The 21,549-nt window shown below is 35.8% G+C and overlaps 1 protein-coding gene across 7 annotated transcripts in view; it reads left to right on the top strand.

Annotated features, from left to right (window-relative positions):
* NUBPL (NUBP iron-sulfur cluster assembly factor, mitochondrial) overlaps positions 1-21,549 on the top strand; it is a 76,306-nt gene that overhangs the window by 48,729 nt on the left and 6,028 nt on the right. For all 7 annotated transcript variants that reach the window (XM_088058353.1, XM_014249727.2, XM_088058355.1 and 4 more), the window contains 3 exons: positions 10,092-10,177; positions 15,709-15,829; positions 19,726-19,808. In XM_088058353.1, the coding sequence (XP_087914479.1) occupies positions 10,092-10,177; positions 15,709-15,829; positions 19,726-19,808 (290 nt within the window). The remainder of the gene's footprint in view (positions 1-10,091; positions 10,178-15,708; positions 15,830-19,725; positions 19,809-21,549) is intronic.

The raw sequence follows: 21,549 nt of genomic DNA on the forward strand, positions 1-21,549 counted from the left end.
TATGCAGTTAAAGAGTTTTGGCTTTATTAAGGGCTTTTTAAAGTAGAATGGGTATTGATAATTTCTGTTTACTACAGTGCACCTAAATTTCCTGATTTAACAGAGAAAAGGTCGTTAGACTCTTGATTTTCAAAGGATTGTTGTGCCCTTTCCCCACAGAACTTGGCGATGCTTTCAGGAGTGTGAGTTGTTATGGTGGTGCATATTGGGCCCTCTGGGACAGAGAGGTGATGGAAATTAGTTTAGTCCTGGATGTCTTATAAGTATTGCTGATGTCTGATTTTTATTTGAATTCTGAAATGGCTTCACTTTGTTCCTACAGTTGTTCAGTTCAGTTTATTTTTTCATCAATCCTAACTTCATAAAACTAGGAGTGATAGCATCACTTTATATTTGTATTTCCCATTAGTTGGTTTTGTTGACCATGCTGAATTTGACTCTTGCAGTTTAAAAAAAAAGAATGCATTCTGCTTTTAGTGAAGACACACAGCAGATTAGATATGTAATTATCTGTGTTCTTACTTGATGAATTTGTGATTTAGGAAGAGTTTTCTCTCTTGTTTATTGTGGCTATTTTTCACTGGAAGGACATATTTTTGTGTATTACAGCTTGAACTACTTCTTTAGTCTTCTTTCTTCTTTGTTCTTGTTTTGATCGTTACTTGCTTTCTGTCTCTTCTCTCAAAGAGTCCATCACATTGGTTAGCATGCTTTTATTATCTTCAACTTGGTTCCTTTCAAGAGTGTGGAAGAAAATATTACAGATCTTGATGATCGTGTCTTTGGAGCAGTATACAGAATTCTGTTGGTTTGGGAACTCCATCTTCATTTGCAATTCCTATTTTCTAAGCACTCTGTTGTCTTTCACTTTGGTACAGAAAGTATTTGGTGTTGTGCAACTCTGTTCCCTCTCCGATTTTCTTGTTCTTTCTTTATCCTTTGAAGATGCCTTGAACAGTCATGGTATTAGTGGAATAATTTCTCTGGTTTTCCTCAGAGACAACATACGTATCTTAGTTTAGTAAATTTAAAGTGCATTATCTAATTTGCATGAAAGTTGTTCTTTGATTTGCATTCATGCATATGTGAGATACAGTATTTGCATTATGATTCTTTCATTATTAATCTGTGGCTTCCTCAGGATAGGCAGTGTAGAATATTTTTATTTTGCCTCTAAATAAATTTACAAAACCCACACACCAGCCCCTTACAGAATTTTCTGTGAGTGGGAGAAAGAGCACTGGTAAAGACGTTTTGTTTGTGGTGGGTTTACCCAGATGGGCCATGAAAAACCATAGCTTTGCAACATCTGAGCATGAGACACTGATAGGATGTGTGAAATGGTATTGGGTTTTAATTTTACAAGACAGGTTTCTTTTCCTGCATCACAGGTCCCATAGCTTTCTTGAGTCAAAAGGAGACTAGATGAATACCTAATGAGTATAAAAGCAACACAACAAGATATGTCTTATAATTCCAGTAGTCTTTAAAGAGACTGTTAGCCTAACACAACCTTGGCTGGATCAGCAGTTTTCCTGCTTTAAAAGAAGGTGGAAAAGGAAACCATGGTGACTTTTGGTTTTATTAGTCTTAGTCACCTTACAAGGAAACACATCTTCTTTAGCACGTTATTATTTAATCATCTATAACTTTGCTCATATTGCAGTCATTCTTCAACAAACTTGTAGGTGAGAAATGTGATAGTTTGAAAATGTGGTACCTATTTCTGCATAAACACCACTGCTTTCTTTAGATGCAAGTTTGCTTTCCAAATAGAAATCCAGGGTCAATCTGGAGAAAATGGCTTTGTTCATGTCCATTGTTATTTAATTTGTGTTGAGTTCTGCTTCCTTACTTCTATTTTATTAGTCTGTTCCATCTCTTGCATGACCAAAACTTCCAGAAATGAGCATGCATGCTCAGAAAAGTTAGAAAAATCCTTACACGCCGTCTAGCTTTTTAAACATTTTAAAAGCAGAGGGTTTCAGATAGACATTATGGTATTTGCTATCAAGATACAGTATGAACTAATGATATTATGAAAGATAAGGCTTGTGATTCCTTTGCATTACCTAGTTGCTAAATTGAGTAATCTAATTCTGTGGACTTGTTTGATCATTTATCTAAAGGAGCCATAAATTTAATAAATATAATTGGAGATGGATAATTAGCCTCCCTAAAGACTGGGAGAGCAGTTTATTATTCTCTCCCTTCAGAGTGTGAGGGCTGTGTGGGCAGCAGCAAGAGCATCTCTGCTCAAGAGGCAGTCTCAGAGTCCTGCACAAGTGTTTCTGCCTCGTGGAGAAGCTGCCTTGTGGGGGCTGACCATTAAATTAGGCTGGCTGCTGCCTGCTCCTTATTAATGTTTAAGTGGAGCCAGTGTCAGTGACAGCTTGACAGCTCTGGAGACTTATCCTGCCTCAGCTGGCAGAACCAGCTCCAGGTCAATACTGGAATCGGTCCATTTGCTGAAGTTTGTCGTATCACCCTTTTCTCTGGATATTGAGGTGCCACAGCAGTGAAAACTGTTAGAAGTATACATCCACCCAGTGGGAAGCTGACTGAGACTAACAAATAATTTCACATCTTACTGGGCAATCTTTTAATAATTACAGTAATTAGTATTCAACTGACTGTGTTTGCTAAGGAGACCGAGAGGTAAAAGGCTTCAGGTTTTATTTCAGTGCTCTTAATTTTCCCACCTTCTGAAGGTAACTTTTTCCCTCCATACAGAACACATATTATAATCTTTGTAATAATAAGCTCTAAAAAGGTTGTTAATACAAATCAGAAAGACAGTGAAGATAAACAAAGTGAAACCAATGTGAATACTATTTTGTTTCTCAAGTTCTATTAAAGCAGAAGCATTGTTATTGCTTGTCATACAGGAGATTATTTTGTCACCTCTCAGATTTACAATCAACGTAAGACAGAGTCCCTACCATTTTTAAATTGCCTTATCCTGTAAATGGTGTAATTTTTTCTGAATGTTTTCTTCTTGCAGCAATATGCATTTCTTAATTATCTCCTAAATGCCTTTTTCTAGTAGGGCTGAAATATTTATTAAAGAAATTTCTTTTGGCAGCAGTGTTTTGATAGATTATTTTAAATAAAACCAAAAAGCATATTTTTGTCTCTACTGGTTAAACATTAAAAATCTTATTTCTATTCAATAGACATTGAATAGGAAAAAGTAAAGGGATGCCACTAACTTGAAAACATTTGGCATTTTAAAATTTTGTCGTGTGACACACCAAACCTGCAAACCAAATTATTTACTCATATATGTGTCATTGTCACACAGACCAGGGTGTAGCCTTGTGCACAACTATTTTATAGCAGTGTGGGGGAATGAACAGAACCAGATCTTGGCTCAGTATATAATACTGTAGAAGAACAGGGAGTTCCAGGTGATGAACTGTCTCTTTAGATATGAACATTAAACAAAGTGGAGAATTTCAAATCAGCTTTAAAAAAATACTGTTTTTTAAAGCTGTGCATGATTTAGCATGGAAAAGAATTGTGACTTTAAGTTATCTGAAATTGAAAGCTGAGTAGGTATGATGCTGTTTTCTTGTCTTTTCTGAGGAGAAGTGATCAAAAAAAGCCCAGTGCTACAGTACAAATTGTGTGCAGCATACAGTTTAAGAAGTATATCTGTATTCTGTCATTGCTCTTTGTATAAGTGTTTGTTTGCCTCTTGTTGCACATCTCTGGTGCACACCACCGATGAAAGGCATCTGATCTTTCCTTTTGAGTTATTGGTAGTATACAATCCTTTTCTCCATTTCTGAGCTTCCTTTCTTCTTCTATGGTGAAGATACTTAATTAGTTTCTGCAGTAAATTTTTGAAGCTGTTTTATGAGAGCCATTTGGGTAATAGTAAATTTTACTTGTTCTAATTCTGAATGGCAAATATTTTTAATATCAGATTTTGATGTAGATTTACTTTTCATTTGATGCTGTATTTTGATGTTTAAAATAGCTGCAGGAAAGGAAAGTGGGTTTAGCATAGATTGAAAAACACAAAAAAACCCTGAGTTGCACCAGTGAGGATTTTAAAACAGTTCTTTGTATTTATCCAAATATAATTTTCATGTTGAAATAGTCTGCTTGTGTTGTCAAAATAAATGTAACTGACAAATGCAAATTGTTGTTGGGGTTATCTTAGCTTTGGACACTCCTGGTGCTTCATTGTGAACTGTCAGAATTAATAGATGCTGTAAACTTAATTTAAAGATCAAAATACAGTATGAATTTACACATTAATACCTCACACTTTCAATATAAATTTAAATTTCATTCTTGTCTCATGGAGTTTGATTTAACACACATTATCTGTTGAAGCTGAATTGATAGTGTATTTAGTACAAGTTCTTTACGTTTTATTGTTTCTGAAAAATAGTTTCCAGGTATTCAGGAAAAACTTGTGAAGAATAGAGGCTTTGCAAACTGGCCTTTCTGAGGTCTGGCAGCAGTGGCTAAGTGTATGCTAAGTACTAGATTAACTGCAATTGCCTTGTTGGTCTTTAGACCAATTATTCTGAATAGGAGGAACAAACTAGCCTAGTGTACTGCTGAAGACTGCTAAAGGTTCAGGGAAATTCATATGAATAATGGTACTGCATTTTCTCCTCTAGCTATTTCTTCTGAAAAAAGTAAATGTTCAAATCTGCTCCTTACCATCCCTACCTCAAGGGGAAAAAAGTAAATAACAGAATGGTTTGGGGAGCTGATTTTGAAGTCTCACTGTTGTCTTTTTTCTGCAGTAGAATTACTCTTTTACCCAGTTTTCCTCTTTGGATTATGATGTCTTAAAAAAAAATAAATAAAAAATCATATTCATTTGTCAGAGAGACTATTTGGACTTCGCTTTTGCCTAGTTCAAATCTCATAATAATCTGGACACGACTGGCAAAATGCCCTTCAAAGCAGGAGGTGGAATGGAGTTGAGCAGAAAAATGCTAATTCAGATAGCCAAGAAGGAGTGCAATGTGGCAGTGTCTGTGAGGGATTAGCTTTTTGTTTTAGGCAGATAGTCCTTGTTCACAGATGTTATTATGAATGTTTTCGGTGTTTTCACTTCACTGAATAAATACTTAATTGTAAATTGTGTTAGTGTGACATATGTGTTCAGTTTGCCATGACCAAAACCAAACATTTTACTACTGTGAGAATTGTTATTCCACATCTTTCCCCATGTGATCTGGTATGAAATGGATGTTACAATACTTCCTGATCAGTGTAGATGAGGGCAGTTTAGCTTGAGGGTGACAGCTTTATCCAGCATGTGATAATTCTCTGCTCAGTTGTTTCATTTACAATTCCACTGAGCAGGAGGAAGAATATTGCTGTAAGATTTCTGTTCCCTTTTCACGTGGGCAAGTTGGTAGTGTCCCGATCTCTTTATATTACCTGCTGTTTCTTGGGCAGAAGAGGATGTGTGGCTGTTGGAAACATCCCCTGTCTGAGCAGTTGTTCAATGACTCCTTGAAGAAGAAGGCAGCAAACATGTTGGAGGTGTGATGCAGCCAGGATCCAGCCTTCAGGACAGTTCTGAGCTACATTATGAGGTTGAAGTGAGGGTCCTGTAATGCAAAATCACACTCGTGGTTCTTTTAAGTTGTTTGTAATGAGATTTCACACACAAAAGCTATAGGAAAGTTTATCTCAAATCATTGCCAATTGAAATAACAGCAAAGACAGAAGTCTTTGTTCTTGCAAGACCTTTTTCTGCATCTTCAATTGCAAAAATGTATCTGTAATTGCAGGCAAATTTTATCTATGAAGGGACAAATTTAACAGAAAGTCAGAGGGGCCCTGAAGAGATCCACAGTGGAGAAAAGTCAGCTTAATAAGGCTATTTATGACTGGAGTATGTCACCTAAAAGTTTGAATTTAATGCAGTGGAAAAGGTAGCAAAACCTACAAGATGTGCGTAAGTGGTGTGGTCAGATCAGTCCATCTACAGCTGTACTGAGGCCTTAATGTGGTTCCTTGCCAAGAGTGTTCAGTGCCTGTCAGTCAGCAGATATGATTATGCTGTGTCTTTATCCTCCAGAACTCTGTCAGTCTCCCTGGTCAGTTATACTTCACAGCTTTTTGATATGGCACGGTTTGCTAAGAGGCAGATATATGACATGGTCTTATACTTGTTGTGGTGGGATCCTTAATCATCGGTCTTGGATGAGAAACACGCAGCCTGATTCTGAAATCTGTCTATGAAGACACTGGAGGAAAAAAAGAATATATTAAGGGCATCCTTTTCATCCTAAGGTGGACCTTTTACACTGCTGCTGATCTCCTCTTTTTAGAGCTCCGTTTTTTGCTTGGGTACAAATTGACTATAGCTAAGGTTTGGTGAGATTTCACCTTATGCTTTGTAACTCCAAGCATCTAATGCAAGCTCTAATGATGCAGTGAATATAGGTGATATTTTCCATACACAGAAATTATAGGCTGTTTCAGTGCTTGTAATTTCCTCAACACCAGTCCACCAGAAGGATACCAATGTGCTGTGTAGGCACATCTCTCTTTTACTGAGGATTAAGGACTTGGGGTTGAAATAGAAAGGCAGACATCAGTGTTACAGGGTATTAATGTGACCTAAGGATTGAAAATACAGTTAACATAGTTTTTACTAATACAGTCTTGCCTGGAGTGCCGAGTCCAGTTCTAGATCTCAGTACAAGAGAGTCATGGAGCATGTAGGTAGACCAGCAAAGAGGGGAAAATAGAAAGGGGAAGAGGAATAGGGGATGGCAGCATGTCACTTATGAGGGACTGAGGGCTGTTTAGCTTGGAGAACAGAAGACTGAGGGGATCTTATCAATGTATCTGGAGGGAGGCTATCAAAAAGGGTCTGGGCTCTTCTTGCTGGTACTTAGCAGTAGGAAGAGAGGCAGTGGGCAGAAACTGATGTACAGGAAATTCCACCTGAACACAAGTAGGAACTTCTTTAATATGCAGGTGATTAAACACTGGAACAGGCTGCCCAGAGAGGTTGTGGAGTCTCCATTACTGAGGATACTTCAAAGTCCTCTGAACAGAATCCTTAGTAATATACTCCAAGGGACCCTGCTTGAGCAGGGAGATTGGACTGGATGACCTGCAGTGGTGCCTTCCAGCTTGCCTTGTGCACGGATTCTGGGTGATTCAGTGAACACGCGTCAACTTTTTGTCAAAGGAAATACATAGGAATTAAAAAAAAAAAAAAATTAAATGCATGAGTAAGTAGATAAGTCAATTAAACATAAATGTGCTCTGCTTAGATAAGATACTTAAGATAGCCTTAGTATGCTCAAGGCACAGAATTTTTCTGCATTTTTCTGCACACAACTGCAAGCACAGAATTTTTAGTATGTTTCAATGTGCGATGTTACAGCATTATAGTTTCTGCAGCTTCTCCATTCATCAGCCTCAGTTTGTCTCATTCAGACATTTGTGTAAACATTGCACGTTATTGCTTCAAGAGACATACTGTGTGTGTGCATTCCATCATATTTCATTACTTTATTGATCAAAATAACTCTTTACTGTTTGATATTCCTGTTAACTGTGTAGAGTCAAGATAGCAAGGAAAACGTAGGCTGCGTTTTTTTCTTGCTTATTATTTGAATCATTATCTGAATTAAACATATGCAAACTTATACAGGGAGGGGAGCACAGTGAAAAGTCTCATTTGCCATGTTTGGTTGCTAGTAAAGGAAATAATGCTGCAAATAATTTGAATTCTTGAACTTCAGGTTGGGTTTGTTGGACTAGCAAATGTACCAGAGAAAGAGAGAAGGTATTTGTTTTCTAGGGTGTTGGTGTAAGTCAGTACAAGCTGGCTGTGAATAAATTTTGCCTGTAACTAGCTCAGAGTAAAAAAGTAAAATAGGAGAGAACTACTATTACACCTTCGACAGCAGCTTCTTGAGCATGTTGGCTTTCATTCTATGGAAGAAGCTGTGGAAATTATCCACAAGCATAATTTTAACTCATGTATTTCAGGAACCAGAGGTTTTTTGTACAGACAGTGCTTGTGGAAGCCCAAACTCTGTAATGTGCCATTGGGTCTTTTTGGCAGTTTTAGGGTTTTTTTTCCCCTTTGGATGAGAATTTAATAAAAAATATCTCTCTGTGGTTCTTTGTTGTGCATAGTCTGTCCTTCATGCCATGCCAATTATTAGATTCTTGAAACAATTAATAATGAACCAGAAAATGTAGACTTTAATCTTGCTGACTTAGATTCTTGCATCTTAGGTTCTGTGGGAAGATCCAGGAAATGCTGAGCCATCGTCTTCAGAGAAGAGTGTGAATAAAAGTGTGTATACACACAAGGCATATATTTCCAATTTTGCTTTGAAAGAAAGCATTTTTTTCAAGTATTGAAAAATTTTTGTTTTACAAATATACAAAAATCTCAAGGACACAGCCTAAATTATTTACTTGTGGCCTATGCTTTTAGGGAAAGGTGCATTCATTTGGTGTAATTGACCCTACATTTCATTGCTGCTTGTAAAGTAACCCTGTGTTTGGTGAAATGAGGAGCTAAGGTGATGTAAGGTGAAAGGCTTACACATTATTCTTTGTGATGCCATTGGAGACAGGTTCGTTTGGGAATACCAGCAAATTATTTGGATGCCAGAGATTTTGCAAATAGAGAAATTGCATTTGCTTGGTACATTACATGTGCCATTCAGTTTTTGGACTTGTGTATAATACTGTGTAAGGCAGGGATTGGCAGCTTTTCAGGAGTGAGGTGCCAGATTGTATTTTTCTTTCACAAATTAGTGGTTAAGAATGCTGGCTGAAAACATTTAAGCACGCTGTCAGGCGGTGTTTGGAAACGGCTGGCTGTCAGCAGGCAAGATCCCACCCGGCAGAAGGAGGATGGTGTAAGGGGCAGAGCTCCCTGTCCCAGTGCTGCCAAAGCCAGGGGTGTTCTCAGTGCCAGGGGCTTCTGGTGCTCTGGTCCCTGCCAGTGATGCCAGGGTTGCATGTCTCTGGAAATCTACTCACCTTTTTGCCATGTACACTGAGGATTGGCTACTGCTGGCCCAGTAAGAAACTGTCCCAAGCATCTAGAATTATCTGTTGTAATTGCTATTAGTGTGAAGCTTGATACACACTTCTTGTGCATAGTTGGTGTAATTTGGCTGTACAGAAATCTTTTTGTAATAGAGACTTTTGGCACTAGATGGTCATTGTGAAACCAAAGCTAATCAATTGACCAGTAATGCTCCCTTGTATATGGCATTTTTATAAAATAGGGACAAGCGTGAACTGGTTTTTGTTGCAAGTTTTGAGGAAAGAACATTTGAAACCCCTGAGCATTTGGAAAAAGATGCTCTTTGTGATGTGAAATGTTCTGATGTCTATATTGGTTTTTCATGCCATATTAATCAAGAAGTAATAACAATATGGGATAGTAACCTGTAGGCTTACTTTACTTTAGAATCTAACTTTGACAAGGAGCTCTGGCTGTTTTTTATGCTTAATAGCTCTCAGGAGTACTAATTATCAGGTAACCTGGAGCCGTGTCTGAACGGTGAGCAACACTTTATTCAAACCTAGTGCAAGCATGCATCAGTTGGCCTCTTCCCTTGTGGTATCACTCATACAAATGCACTGATTTCTAGTGTGACATGGTTCAAGAAAGTGTATCATCTCTGGAAAACAGCAGTCTGATTACAAGCAGCTGCCTCCTGATTTTAGAACAAAGCTTGTTGTTAAATTAGAAGCTTTCAAATACAATTATGGTATGGGACTGTTACTGTGTAAGTATTCCTGGAGTACCACCACTGCAATCTGTCAGCATGTGGATGGTTGTATGATACCAAATAATTTTTCTCATTTAGAAAGTATAAATGGTTTCTACATAGAAAAAGTTATGGTGAAAGTATCTGAAATATTTTTCTCCCATCATATCATATCTCAGTTATTTTGATCACTATATAATAAAAAACCTGGCATAATTTTCTTCCTTAAAAGCATATAGATGTGTTACTACTTTGAATTTAGTAGCATGTACTAAATATTTAAAATATTTAGCAGAATAATTAATAATATACATTTTAACAGCATTTCATGTTTTCTTTTCCCAGGAGCTGTGATTGTCTCTACTCCACAAGATGTGGCTTTATTGGATGCACGCAAAGGAGCTGAAATGTTTAGGAAAGTCCATGTACCTGTAAGTCTCTGCATGAAAAACACCAGTAGATTTTTTTTTTTCCAGAACATAAAAAAAAAAAAAAGAGAAATCCATATGCAGCAATTGGTGAACATTCAGAAATCACTTGAATTTAATAAATTTAAAAAAAAAAAAAATTAATAAATTTTTACAAAAAGCTTAGAGTCCATCTTATATCTGTATCAGGAACTTGTTTAAACAGAAAGGAGAGAGTTTTCTCAGGCTGAGGCCATAGTAATAAATGGTTTGTTTTAAATCTGTTTGTTTAATCATTTGGAATGGAACAGATTGCTGAACAGAATATCTTATGAAGTAATGCATGCCGTTCAGTTATACTGTGTGTCCTCATTACATGTCTTCTTCAGCACTGCCTGTGTTGAGACGTAAAATTTCATGAAATACAGAAAAATCATTTATTGGTATTTTTTAAGAAGCAAACTCAAATTTTTGTGGAAATTATGTGTATATCTAGTTATTTTGCCATTTGAAGGGCCCTGTAACTTCCATGACAAGTAGAAGGCTGTCTAATCACTGTTTTTCATTAGGTCTATAGCTTAGCTTACTTGTTTGAGAAATAAAAAATTTAAGAATATCCACAATTAGGAGAAAATACTAAACAGGCTAACATCCTTGACTTGATATTTTCTCTGGGTGCTACAAGTTGCTAAGTAACTGAATGTAATATGTTTATGTAGAGATTCATTTTTACTTTGAAATGGGCAGTTGATGAAAGAAAATTATTTGAAATGCTTCCTTATCATAAACTGTAAGGAAAAAAAGATGTTTTTCTTGCTTATCTGTGTGAAGGTCACTTTTTCTCTTTCTTAAGAAAAGGAAGTTTCTTTCATAGGTAATCTTTTCCTAATTAAAAAAAGTCATCAGAAAGTTGAAGTGAATGGTTTCCCTTTTTTTAATTTACAGGATGGCTTAACAAAACAAATACTTTGATGAATTCCTTATTACTAACTATTCTTTAAGCATATTTGCATAAAAATGAAAGTATTGTAACATTTATAATTTGCTGCCAGAAGGAAAACAAGAAGAATAATCTACATAACATTTTGTTTTGGTTTTATGTTTCAGTTTGCTCAAATTATGTACAATTATTTCCTTCAATTTAAATTGCGTTCAAGTTAGTACTTCATTGAATTTTCCTTTTGTTTACCAAGAGAAATTACCAAGATTTTGTTCTAAACCTGTTTTGTTCAATGTCCTTTGAAGAGGATGGCCTCCAAGAAAATGGTGCATTCTAGGATGGGCTTGGCTAATACTGATTTGACTAGTGGAAGATGATCTGTTTTGGTTCATTGGAATGATCAGATCTTGACAAATCAAGTGAAAAGTCACAATAAAGCTGTTGCACCACATGTTGAGTTTAGATGTGTTAACAAGTTACCAGGCCTTACCTTTTTCATTACACTGCTTTATTTTAGTCTACCCTGCTTCATTTTATTCTGCCCTGGATGTACATGTGTACAAATGTGTCTTTTACTTGAGTTTTAAAGCAGCTTGTCTATGTTCTACATTTCTAAATGTCAACTAAAATGAGGGTCTAAAGAAAGTGAAGTGGCATAATATTTCATGGACAACTTCACGAACCTTAGGTTTACGTCAGAGGTGGAATCTGTAGGTCTGTGCTAAAATTAAATATCCTGATTACATAATTACTGATCTTTAAGTTTCTAATGTCTAAAACCTTTAATCTTTCAGAAAATGCTTGCAAGGAGCTGACTTTTCAAAGAAGCAGAGTGTCTATAGGTTGCTGAACTCTGAGTATGCTTTCTTATATTTAATGAACTGCAGTCTCTCCCATGTCCATACAGGCCTATATATTCCACCTTCCCCTTGCCCTCACTGCTATTAGTTATCAAAGACTCAGATGACACATGTAGTTATTATCACAGTAAAGTCACAATTGCTAATATTGTTTGTCCTTTGTTCAAATTGAAGTAGAATGATTGAAAGGAACTATTGAAATTCTGGCAAGGAGAGTCAGCATTAAAAACAGGATTACAGGGCAAAAATCGTATTTTCAGTCTTAGGACATAGTCATTAAAAGAGGAGTGACATCTCTTGTGCTGTGGAACACGCCTACACTTACAGTGAAGAAGGAATTCACAAAGTGTTGCTGACTCCTATCACAAGTTTCAAGATTCTTGTCTTGGCCAATGTTTTCTTGCATTCCCAAGGGTGACTCAAAGTGAATAATTTTGAGCACTCAGGAAAAAAACTGCCTGTTTTCACCCGCTGAGGCTGAGTTCAGTTCATTATAGTTTATCTTATCAATCATATCCCTGAAAGAAAAGATAGGGTTTTAGTTAAATCTGCAACTTTTCTGGAAGTTTCTTTAAATTGGAAGGTTATGCCATGGATTTTGCAGGTTTTGAAAAACTGCTTAGATAAACTCAGCTATGTATTTCCTTCTGAGTTGTACTAAAATGGCTTACTTTGCTCTGTTCTTACTGGTATTTCTGAGGCATCCAGAGTAACCATCTATGATTATGGCTTCATGTTGGGAGCAGATATTACAGGCAGAAATTGCTCATTATAAGATGAAAGGTAGGAAGACAGAAATATTGTGCATGTTTACTTGAAGCACTTCAGTGTGAAGTGTCTGACTGACTGATGCCTGAAGTTGACGGCAGAGGAACTGTAAGCTCGGTCACTTGAGTCCCCATCAGACTGAAGTCAGGCCTCAGCACCCTCCGTTCTTAACTACAGTGAATGACTGAAGTAGGTTTCTCAGGAATTGTCTCCTGATGTAAATACAGAAAGCTTTCATTTCATCACTGTTTTTTCTTTAGCTTAGAAGGATGTATATTTGGATTTAAGCATGATTTATTGTGTAACCAAAAGGTTAGCTGAGCACAAGAAATACGTAAACATTCAGAAACTGTGTGCAGATAGCTCATAATGAAAGGGCTCTTCATTTCCTGTTATTTCTTGCCATATGCCTCTTCACCATTTAAAATAACAATTAGACTAAATGGAATGCAGCTCCATGCTGCTGCCATAGCTTAGCTCCTGTATTGTGTATACAAGTTTTCATGTCATTCCTCAGCCAAGTTTGCCAAGCTTAACAAGGACTGGAATAGAATTCAGACATACTTATGGAATAGTTTGTGTAGACAGTAACAGCTGCTTTGAAGCCATTACAAGTCTATTATTTGAGCAGGGAAATGAGGATTATTACTGACTTCATTAGCAAAACCTATTACTTTGTAGATTTAAAAGCTCTGAAGGTCATAGGAGCTCCCTTCTGTAAATACATGTGCAGGAATATGCATGGTAAAAATTGCACTGCAGCAGTAAAGTTGTATGTTTCCAAATACTCTATATTATACTTAGTATTTTAAGTGGCATCTTCATATTCCAGAAGAGTAAATTATGTATTATTAGATGTGCAGTATTTATTGGGTGACAAACAGGACTAACATTGAAAAATTAAAATTATTGTGTAATGCTGAAATGTCATTTGCTTTTAGTAAGGTTTGTTTAAATGGAAGCAAAAAAGGACAGTGGATAAGGCCTCTAAAACTGGTCTAGCATTGGAGATACAGCTGTATCTCAGCATTTGCTTTTGTATTGGCTGAATGACTTCTTAGTTACTAGGTTATTAAAATATGAACAAAACATCTGTAATAATGCTTAATTATTCACAAAACATTAATAGACTATGTAAATTTTTATTTGATGATGAATTTGCTGAATCATAGATGTTGTATGTTCAAAATGTTCAAACGTACTTTGAAGAGAACAGAAAGTTCAAATCCTGAGATACCTAAAAATTAATTAATTAAAGTGTAAATTTCAAATGGCGCTTTTTTCCCCCCATGTACTGTCAAAAACGGCCTCCTTGTATCCTGGTGAAAATAATACTTTTGTCAAAAAAATATTCTTTTCAGTGTTCTCCAGTTTACCAACGGAGTAAAAACTCCATGACTTGACCTTAGGGGAGAGCAGGATGAATGCTGCTTAGAATGCATCCATAGAAGGCTGTGGCTGTACAGGTCCCTTTTTACTGTCCCTGCACCTTGTACCCTCAGACACATAGTATTTCATGTCTGTACTAATTTCAGAACTGGATGATAAAATTACCTGTACTAATATGCCAGTAAATAGAATCTTGTTCCTCTTGCTTCCCTGGAGAGAGTAGAAAAGGGGGAAGGTCAGTTTGAGACATTAAATTGGAAGTAGGTAAAATTTTTTTAAACATTAGTATTTCTTAAAATGTTCCTTGCTTTAAACCATCTGAGAGTTTTACATAAGTAAAGGAAGATGTAGTAAATATAGTTTATGATGTTACAGAAAAAAGAGATGACCATCTTTTGATAAATTTCAGTCTATAGCTAAGGAAACCTTTATTATGATATTGTAAATAACATACTTTTTTATTTTAAGTTCAGTGCCAGAAGCTGTACATTCACTTTTAATTAAACATATTTGTTGGTTGCATTGAACACTGCTGTTTCCCCCTAAATATGCTTCATTAGCATAGTGAATATGTTTCTTCTGTAATAACTAGAGACCACTTAGTTCAAGCACAAAACTAGAAGGTTCAGGAAATAGTAGAAGTACAAAATGCTGCAAAATAAATAACAATATAAATGGTATATTATAAAACTCAGCTAGAGTGTGTGTGACGTATCTGGGTAATATATAAATCTGAAAGTGAAATATTATAACATTGAATCTCTTAAAGCAGGTGCTCTGTTCATTAGCAGGTGGTAGAAACTTCCACCTTGTAGCATTTGAACACTGTATTTATCACTTCTGGAAATTTTATGCTGCTTCAATGAAGAGTTTTGTTTACTATGGGGATAAAATGAGATCATTAGCATTATTTCACATTGTGAAAGAAGATTTTTTGTCAAATTTTTATTTGACGTATCTTATAAGGATGATGTTGAAAACCTGGCATCAGCAGAAAGGTACCCAGGATGTGTGTATTAGATTTTTATGCTATGGATTTTGCCACTTAGTTTCACGTAATTCTTTCTATTGTTTGATCTTTAAAACGTATTTCTGCTCTTCAGAAGAATAACAAATATGGTTCTTTTTGAAAACATTTCCCTACAGGATAACTTATAAAAAGACCTTAAAAGCATGTCTGATTGTGTAATTTCTTGTAACGGTATGTTTTTATTTTGTCTTTCCTGAAACTGCGAAGTACAAAATTGTAAAACACAGCATGAAAATTCTTTCAGTATTCAGTTTGAAAATGAAATACTGGCAGGAAGAGTTAGTTATTGGCAAGTTAGGTTTGTGCAAGAAGTACTTTTATATTACAAATAACGCTGTTAGTCTTTGAGAGGTATAAATGTGAAAAAATTGAAATAATGCACAGACGATGATGCCACTGAGATGACTAATAAGAGCTGATAATGATACTAATGAGTTTGATTCCTATTTTAAATAACCACTCTGTGTTGCTTCTTATTAGATCATCTATTCTATATTATTAGAGATGAATAATGGAAATACCAGTGCTTGAAGGTTTGAACATCCTTTCCTTTCCTTTACTTTGACAGGTTTTAGGACTGGTTCAAAATATGAGTGTTTTCCAATGTCCCAAATGTAAGCATGAGACACATATTTTTGGATCCGATGGTGTAAGAGAACTGGCAAAAACCCTTGGATTAGATATTTTGGGTAAGAATATGGAAATGTGTTTATTTTTGAAGAAAAACTTAATGCTGTGCATGAAGCATTAACTGAACGATGAAACTGCATAATCCTAGATTATTTTGTATTCAGACTGTTTTCAGATATAATGGAAATAATAAGGAGTATGCTCTGTTCCTTGTCAGTCTTGTAATGGTGATGTTGACTGCATATGAAAATTCTTGAATTGCATCTTAAATCTTTGTATTTACAAACAATCCAGAGCATGAATTGTTTTGATATCAGTGTGCTGTGTTACCTGAAATTCATTATGTGGTTGACTGTACAGCAATTTTTACAAATAATCAGGAATTCTGTTTAGTCTTAGGACAGACCTAAACTCTGTCCAGTAATATCAATAAATGTTTTCTTATTTATTTCATTTAAATAAAATGAGTTGTTTCTATTGACTCAGTGGAGGCTCTATGGCAGCCTTCTGGTACCTAAATGGGTCTTAAAAGAAAGTTTGAGGCTTTTTGCAAAGGTGGGCAATGGTAGGGCCATGGAGAATTACTGAAGGAGGCTAGATTTAGATATTAGGAAGAAGTTCTTTACTGTGAGGGACTGGCACAGGTTGTCCAGAGTTATGGGTGCTCCATTCCTGAAAATGTTCAAGGGCAGGATGAATGGGGCTCTGAGCCACCTGCTCTATTTGAAGGTGTCCCTGTCCATGGAAGGTGTGTTGGAACTAAATGATTTTTAGGGTCCCTTCTGACTTAAACCATGTGATTAGCTATGATTAAGATATCTGTCATGCCTGAAGGCTGAAATATACATGGATCTTTAAAATATACACTACTGATTTAAAAAGGCATGGTTCAACCTGCGCTGTAAGTAAAGAATATAACACAGCGTAATTAAGTTGGTAAATGGGGTAATTGCATGTGCTAATGATATGTTTCCATGTATTACTCTAATTATCTCAATGATTTTCCATAGCTAATTCATTAAAAAGAACCAGGAAGCTCACTTAGAAAGATCAACACAAACATCAAGGTCTGACATAGACTTAAGATAGCAAGGCAACACATAATTAAAGACATGCTTTTGGGCTATCTTTTAGTTTTCTGAATGTATAATGAGTTGTGATCAGAGCCCAAGGGGACTTCTCCAGCCCTGGGTTATGTGGATGGATGCAAATGCTCTGCAAGCAGTGGAATCAAACACGCATTTAGATATGCAGGCACAAATGATGTGCCATGGCATTGGTCCCATAGGTGGTTTTTGTTATTTCCTAGGAGTGCAGAACTGACTGTGATTGGATTTAATTAGGTGTGATATGAGAGATGTACAGATTTAACAGGGGATAGATGAGATGTATAAAATAAAGCAGAGTGAGGTTTAACTTTAAACTGTTAATGCAAAACCAGAATAAGATTAAGAATAATGCCCAAGGGTTAAATTTAGAATTACGGTACTTGATGTGATTAGTATGTTCCTCCTTCCAGGGATGACCATTACATAATAAAATCATATGGTATTGTAAGAATTACTATTTACAGATTTTGTTAATCCATCCCAAATGGACCTTTTATTTCAGTATTACTTGAATTCTCCCCAAAAACCTTAACATATTTTTTCATATATATCTATGAAGTGTATATATTTAAAATCAGTAATTCTAAATTTATTTTGCCTATGTTTTCTGATATCTGTGGCTGTTCTGTTAGTTTATATAAGCACCTAGTCCTCCTTGGAAACCTACCAAGAGGTTTGTCACCCAACATCTGTCAAGTTCTGCAAGCTAAAAGTGTGCAGGATTGAAAAGTATCATCCTTCCACATTCTCAGAGTTGGCTGTCATTAGTATTACCGAATACCTTATTTTTGTTTATGACAAACATAATAGAAAACTATTAGCAGTTGCCAGGAGACTCAAGTGTAGTCCATTATTTCATATACTTGTGAATGTCTTGTATTTTTACTGTTCTCTAAAGGAAAATGTGACAAGGTTTGTCAGAGAGACTTTGTGCTGCTGATTTTTCTCTCCCTGTCTGACATACTTTTCCTGGAGTTTGAGGGCTGTAACCGTGACCAGAAAGCTATGCCATTGGTATACGTGATACTGAGATAATAATTGGTGTGTTCCATCCTGACTTTGCAATTCCTGACTGTCTGGCTCCTGACCATCAGCTATGACTAACAGATTTTTAAAATTCTTTGGTTTTTCTTCCTACAGTAAAATTAAATTATTTATTTTCTTTGCACTCAGCAGTAGTTGTTAATATCAGAAAAATTTACAGTGACAAGTTCCCATCACATTGGGTACTGAAGAATAATGCAAAAGTTCTGTCTTCCTCAAACCCTTATCACCCAAATAGCTGTGCAGATGGTTTTGATGTCTTCTGCTTAAATTATAATTTTTTGATTTTTTAAAATTTTAATGAATTTTTCTTTATCTTCTGACTGCACTTCTGTTCTTACAAGTCCCATTATGCTCCTGTAGTACCAGCACATGTTTGTAAGTCTGAAGAGGAAAAGAGAGAGGCTATTTTGTAATTACTGGAGATTGTTATCAAGCTGATAGTAAGGAAGTATTTTTTCCTTAACAAAACATCCCTATGAAAAAAGAGAAGATTAGTTTCTACATAAAATAAGAGTAGGAAGTGAATGTCAGGGAGATTTACAAAGTTAGTTATTTAATAAGAACATTTATGGTTAGAAAACTTTCAGAGGACTCCCTGAATTTTTTTAAAAATGAATACATGAACAGACTATTATACCTAAATTTATTCATGACTGAAATAAATAAGAAAAAAAAAAATGAAGGAAATGGACTGTAATTATCCTAAATAATAATAAGGTTCTTCAAAGATTTAGCACAATAATCATGAAGCCACAGCTTTTGTGTTTACTATTAGTTTGTTTTTGTTTGTATTCCTACTTGCTTTGGGTTCTGGATTTTTTATTTCTTAAACTTTGCTAATTTGCATACAGTTTTTTTAACTTTTTCTGAATACATTGAATCTCAGTAATTTACACTGGCCTTGGTTTGAGTTAAATCAGGATGCTAAAATGTATGAATTAAACTTGCACAGTTTCTGATAATGTCAGGATTGAACTAAGATAGCCTGTTCTGTCTTCATCTATCCATAATATAAACTGTAGCTGGGTGTTGCAGTAAAAAAAAGTTTGTCTTCAGTTCACTTCAAAATTATTTATGTCACAGTGAACTAAACATAGGAATCTCCAGATTTTTTGTAGAAGTGAAATCTGTGTTTCAGAAAGTATGTCTCAGAATGGGTTAGGGCTGCTAATTGATTGTCCTTTAGGACGTTCCTTTCCTCTCTGACAGTTCCCTGCTCATTATAAAAGCAGAATATAAAGAAGATTTCTGTTGGAATGAAGAATGAACTGAATAGCTTTCCACCTTTGAATTGGATCCAAGGCCTAATAAGGACAATAACAAATGCTATTATTTAGAAATTAAATATTCAAAGAAGTCTTTGAACAGTGATTAAAATCTTAAAACATCACTGAAAAGAGCTTACAATGAGGAGATAGGCTGAACAGTAAGTTGCATGATGAACAGTTGCCTAACACTCAGGCAATTTATTTCACGTAAACAAAATAATTTGCATCTCAGCCTGTATTTTTCTATGTGTTTGAGGCAAAAAGCCCTTTCTTCTCTAATAAATGACTAAAGCATGATCCTTTCTATTCAGAGAATGAAAAATCCAAAATATGCTTGGCATTATTCATTATGGATGTAAGGGAACTATACTGCAGCCAATTTTCATTTAAAATGCTAATTTTTGGAGATAAAGCAATTTAAAGAGTATACTGAATGGAAATTAGATTTCAAGTTGCTTTAGGGTTATTTTAAGCAAACACTTAAGAAATACTGGGTCTTCACATATGTGTGTCTTGGTATTTTTGATGCAGGAGATGTTCCGCTGCACATTAATATACGGGAGACGTGTGATTCAGGACAGCCTGTTGTGATCTCGCAGCCTCAAAGTGATGCTGTAAGTTTGGTGCACTGCACTTAGAGCAACAGAAAGCTCTCCTCTGAAATTGAATGGAGAGTGCTGCTTCTTACTGCTGTTTGGAAAGAAATGTGTGCTTGAATGAAGTAAGGAAATAAACTGAAAGAAGGTAGTATCAGTGAGTAATTCAGGCCCTTGATTTTGGAATGCTGGTCATTTGTTCTGCTTCTGTAGGTTTGATTTTGTTTAATTAGGCTGAATCATTCAGAACAGAGAAGATTTGATCCAGGTCCTGGCACACTAAGAGAAGGAAGGTCAGTGTCAAGCCTCATGAGACCTTGCAGCTAGTCTAGGTCCTCTAAAACTGTCAGTTAAGCCTTTGGTAGCTGAGCCTGGAAACTGTCAAAGGGTCTTATCCAAAGATGTTTGGAGCAAAACTTATTGTCAGTACCTGGGTTGTTTTCAGCAGGAAGTGGAGCAATTTACACACAAAATGGATTTTTCAGTGTATTGACCATAACATTTTACTGTCAGTGGAAAATGCAAGTTGGTGAGGTGGTGGGACTCAAATACGCAAATCTGTAAAGAAAAGTAGTTGTACATGTAGAGTTTCTTAATGTGGGTAGTGTAAGATTTTCCTGTCTGCTATTTTCTTTCTCTGCTAGAGTTTGTCTGCCAGGCTCTGTAGGGCAGGGTACTGTGCACAGTATATGGCATAATGCAGCCCCACTCTTGACTGCTGCTTAGATGTAAAGATGTAATGATTAATGCTGAGAGCAGATGGTAGAATCAATTCACAGTAAGGTAGACTGTACCTGTGGAACATTTGAATATTGGTAGCTTTTTCACTATCGTGATTGCTAGGCACATGCTCAAATATGTTTTTTCCTTCCTATTCTTTTAGAAGGGGGAAAAAAAAAAAGGAGGAGGAGAGAATTAACATTGTTAATCTGGTGTTACTAATATATACTGAACAGGATTCTGGAAGAATGTTGGCAGTCTTACAATTGTAATTTTGTTTTGAAAGAGAGGGGGCAGCACTATGGTGTGTTGACTTCTAATTGAATGCCATATTTTTGCTAGGTTTGGGCAAGACCTGTGCTATGGAGTAATGTTATGATCTTGAGTCCAGGTCTATTTGAAAAGGAATCCCTATAATCCATATGTGGGATTCTCTCTGGGAAGTTTGATCAGCAGTGTGAAGGTTTGAATGGATGCATAGTTTTGGTCAAAGCCGAAGTAAAATGGTTGGGAAACTAAAACGGAAGGCTCACAGTACCTGAAATCAATAATAACCAAGAGTCTGTAGCCTGCTGGACTACTGATCTAAGAATTCAGGCAAGTATAGGATAGCATTCTGAAAATAAAAAGACAAGAAAGTCTGTTGTGTTGCCATCTGTTCCTCCTTGAAATATGTTCTTGATAACAAAAGGATGGGTTATAATCACCATTTGTGGCAATTAAGTTAAATATGCAGAGGAATAAAGATTGACAAATATGTGTGACTCTGGGGAAAACTCTTAATATCCTTCTCTGCCATTGTGTCTGTGAGATAATCATTCTCCTTGGAGAATGCATTTTTTTAAAATGTCAGTAATCTCTACAGAATGAAAAAAAAAAATTTCCTTTATCCCTGGTTGTCTTCTCATTTTAAAGACAGAAAAAATATTGTTCTCTCATATTTTCAAAGAAAAAATAAATTCTTAACACATAACTGATGGTGCGAGAGGTTGTATAAGGTCAGATTCTAATCTTTAATACATGACAGTCATCACCATGT

The sequence above is a fragment of the Pseudopodoces humilis genome, chromosome 7 (genome assembly GCF_049639895.1).
Source record: "Pseudopodoces humilis isolate 2021_Gansu_Grassland_sample_001 chromosome 7, ASM4963989v1, whole genome shotgun sequence".
Lineage (NCBI taxonomy): Eukaryota > Metazoa > Chordata > Aves > Passeriformes > Paridae > Pseudopodoces > Pseudopodoces humilis.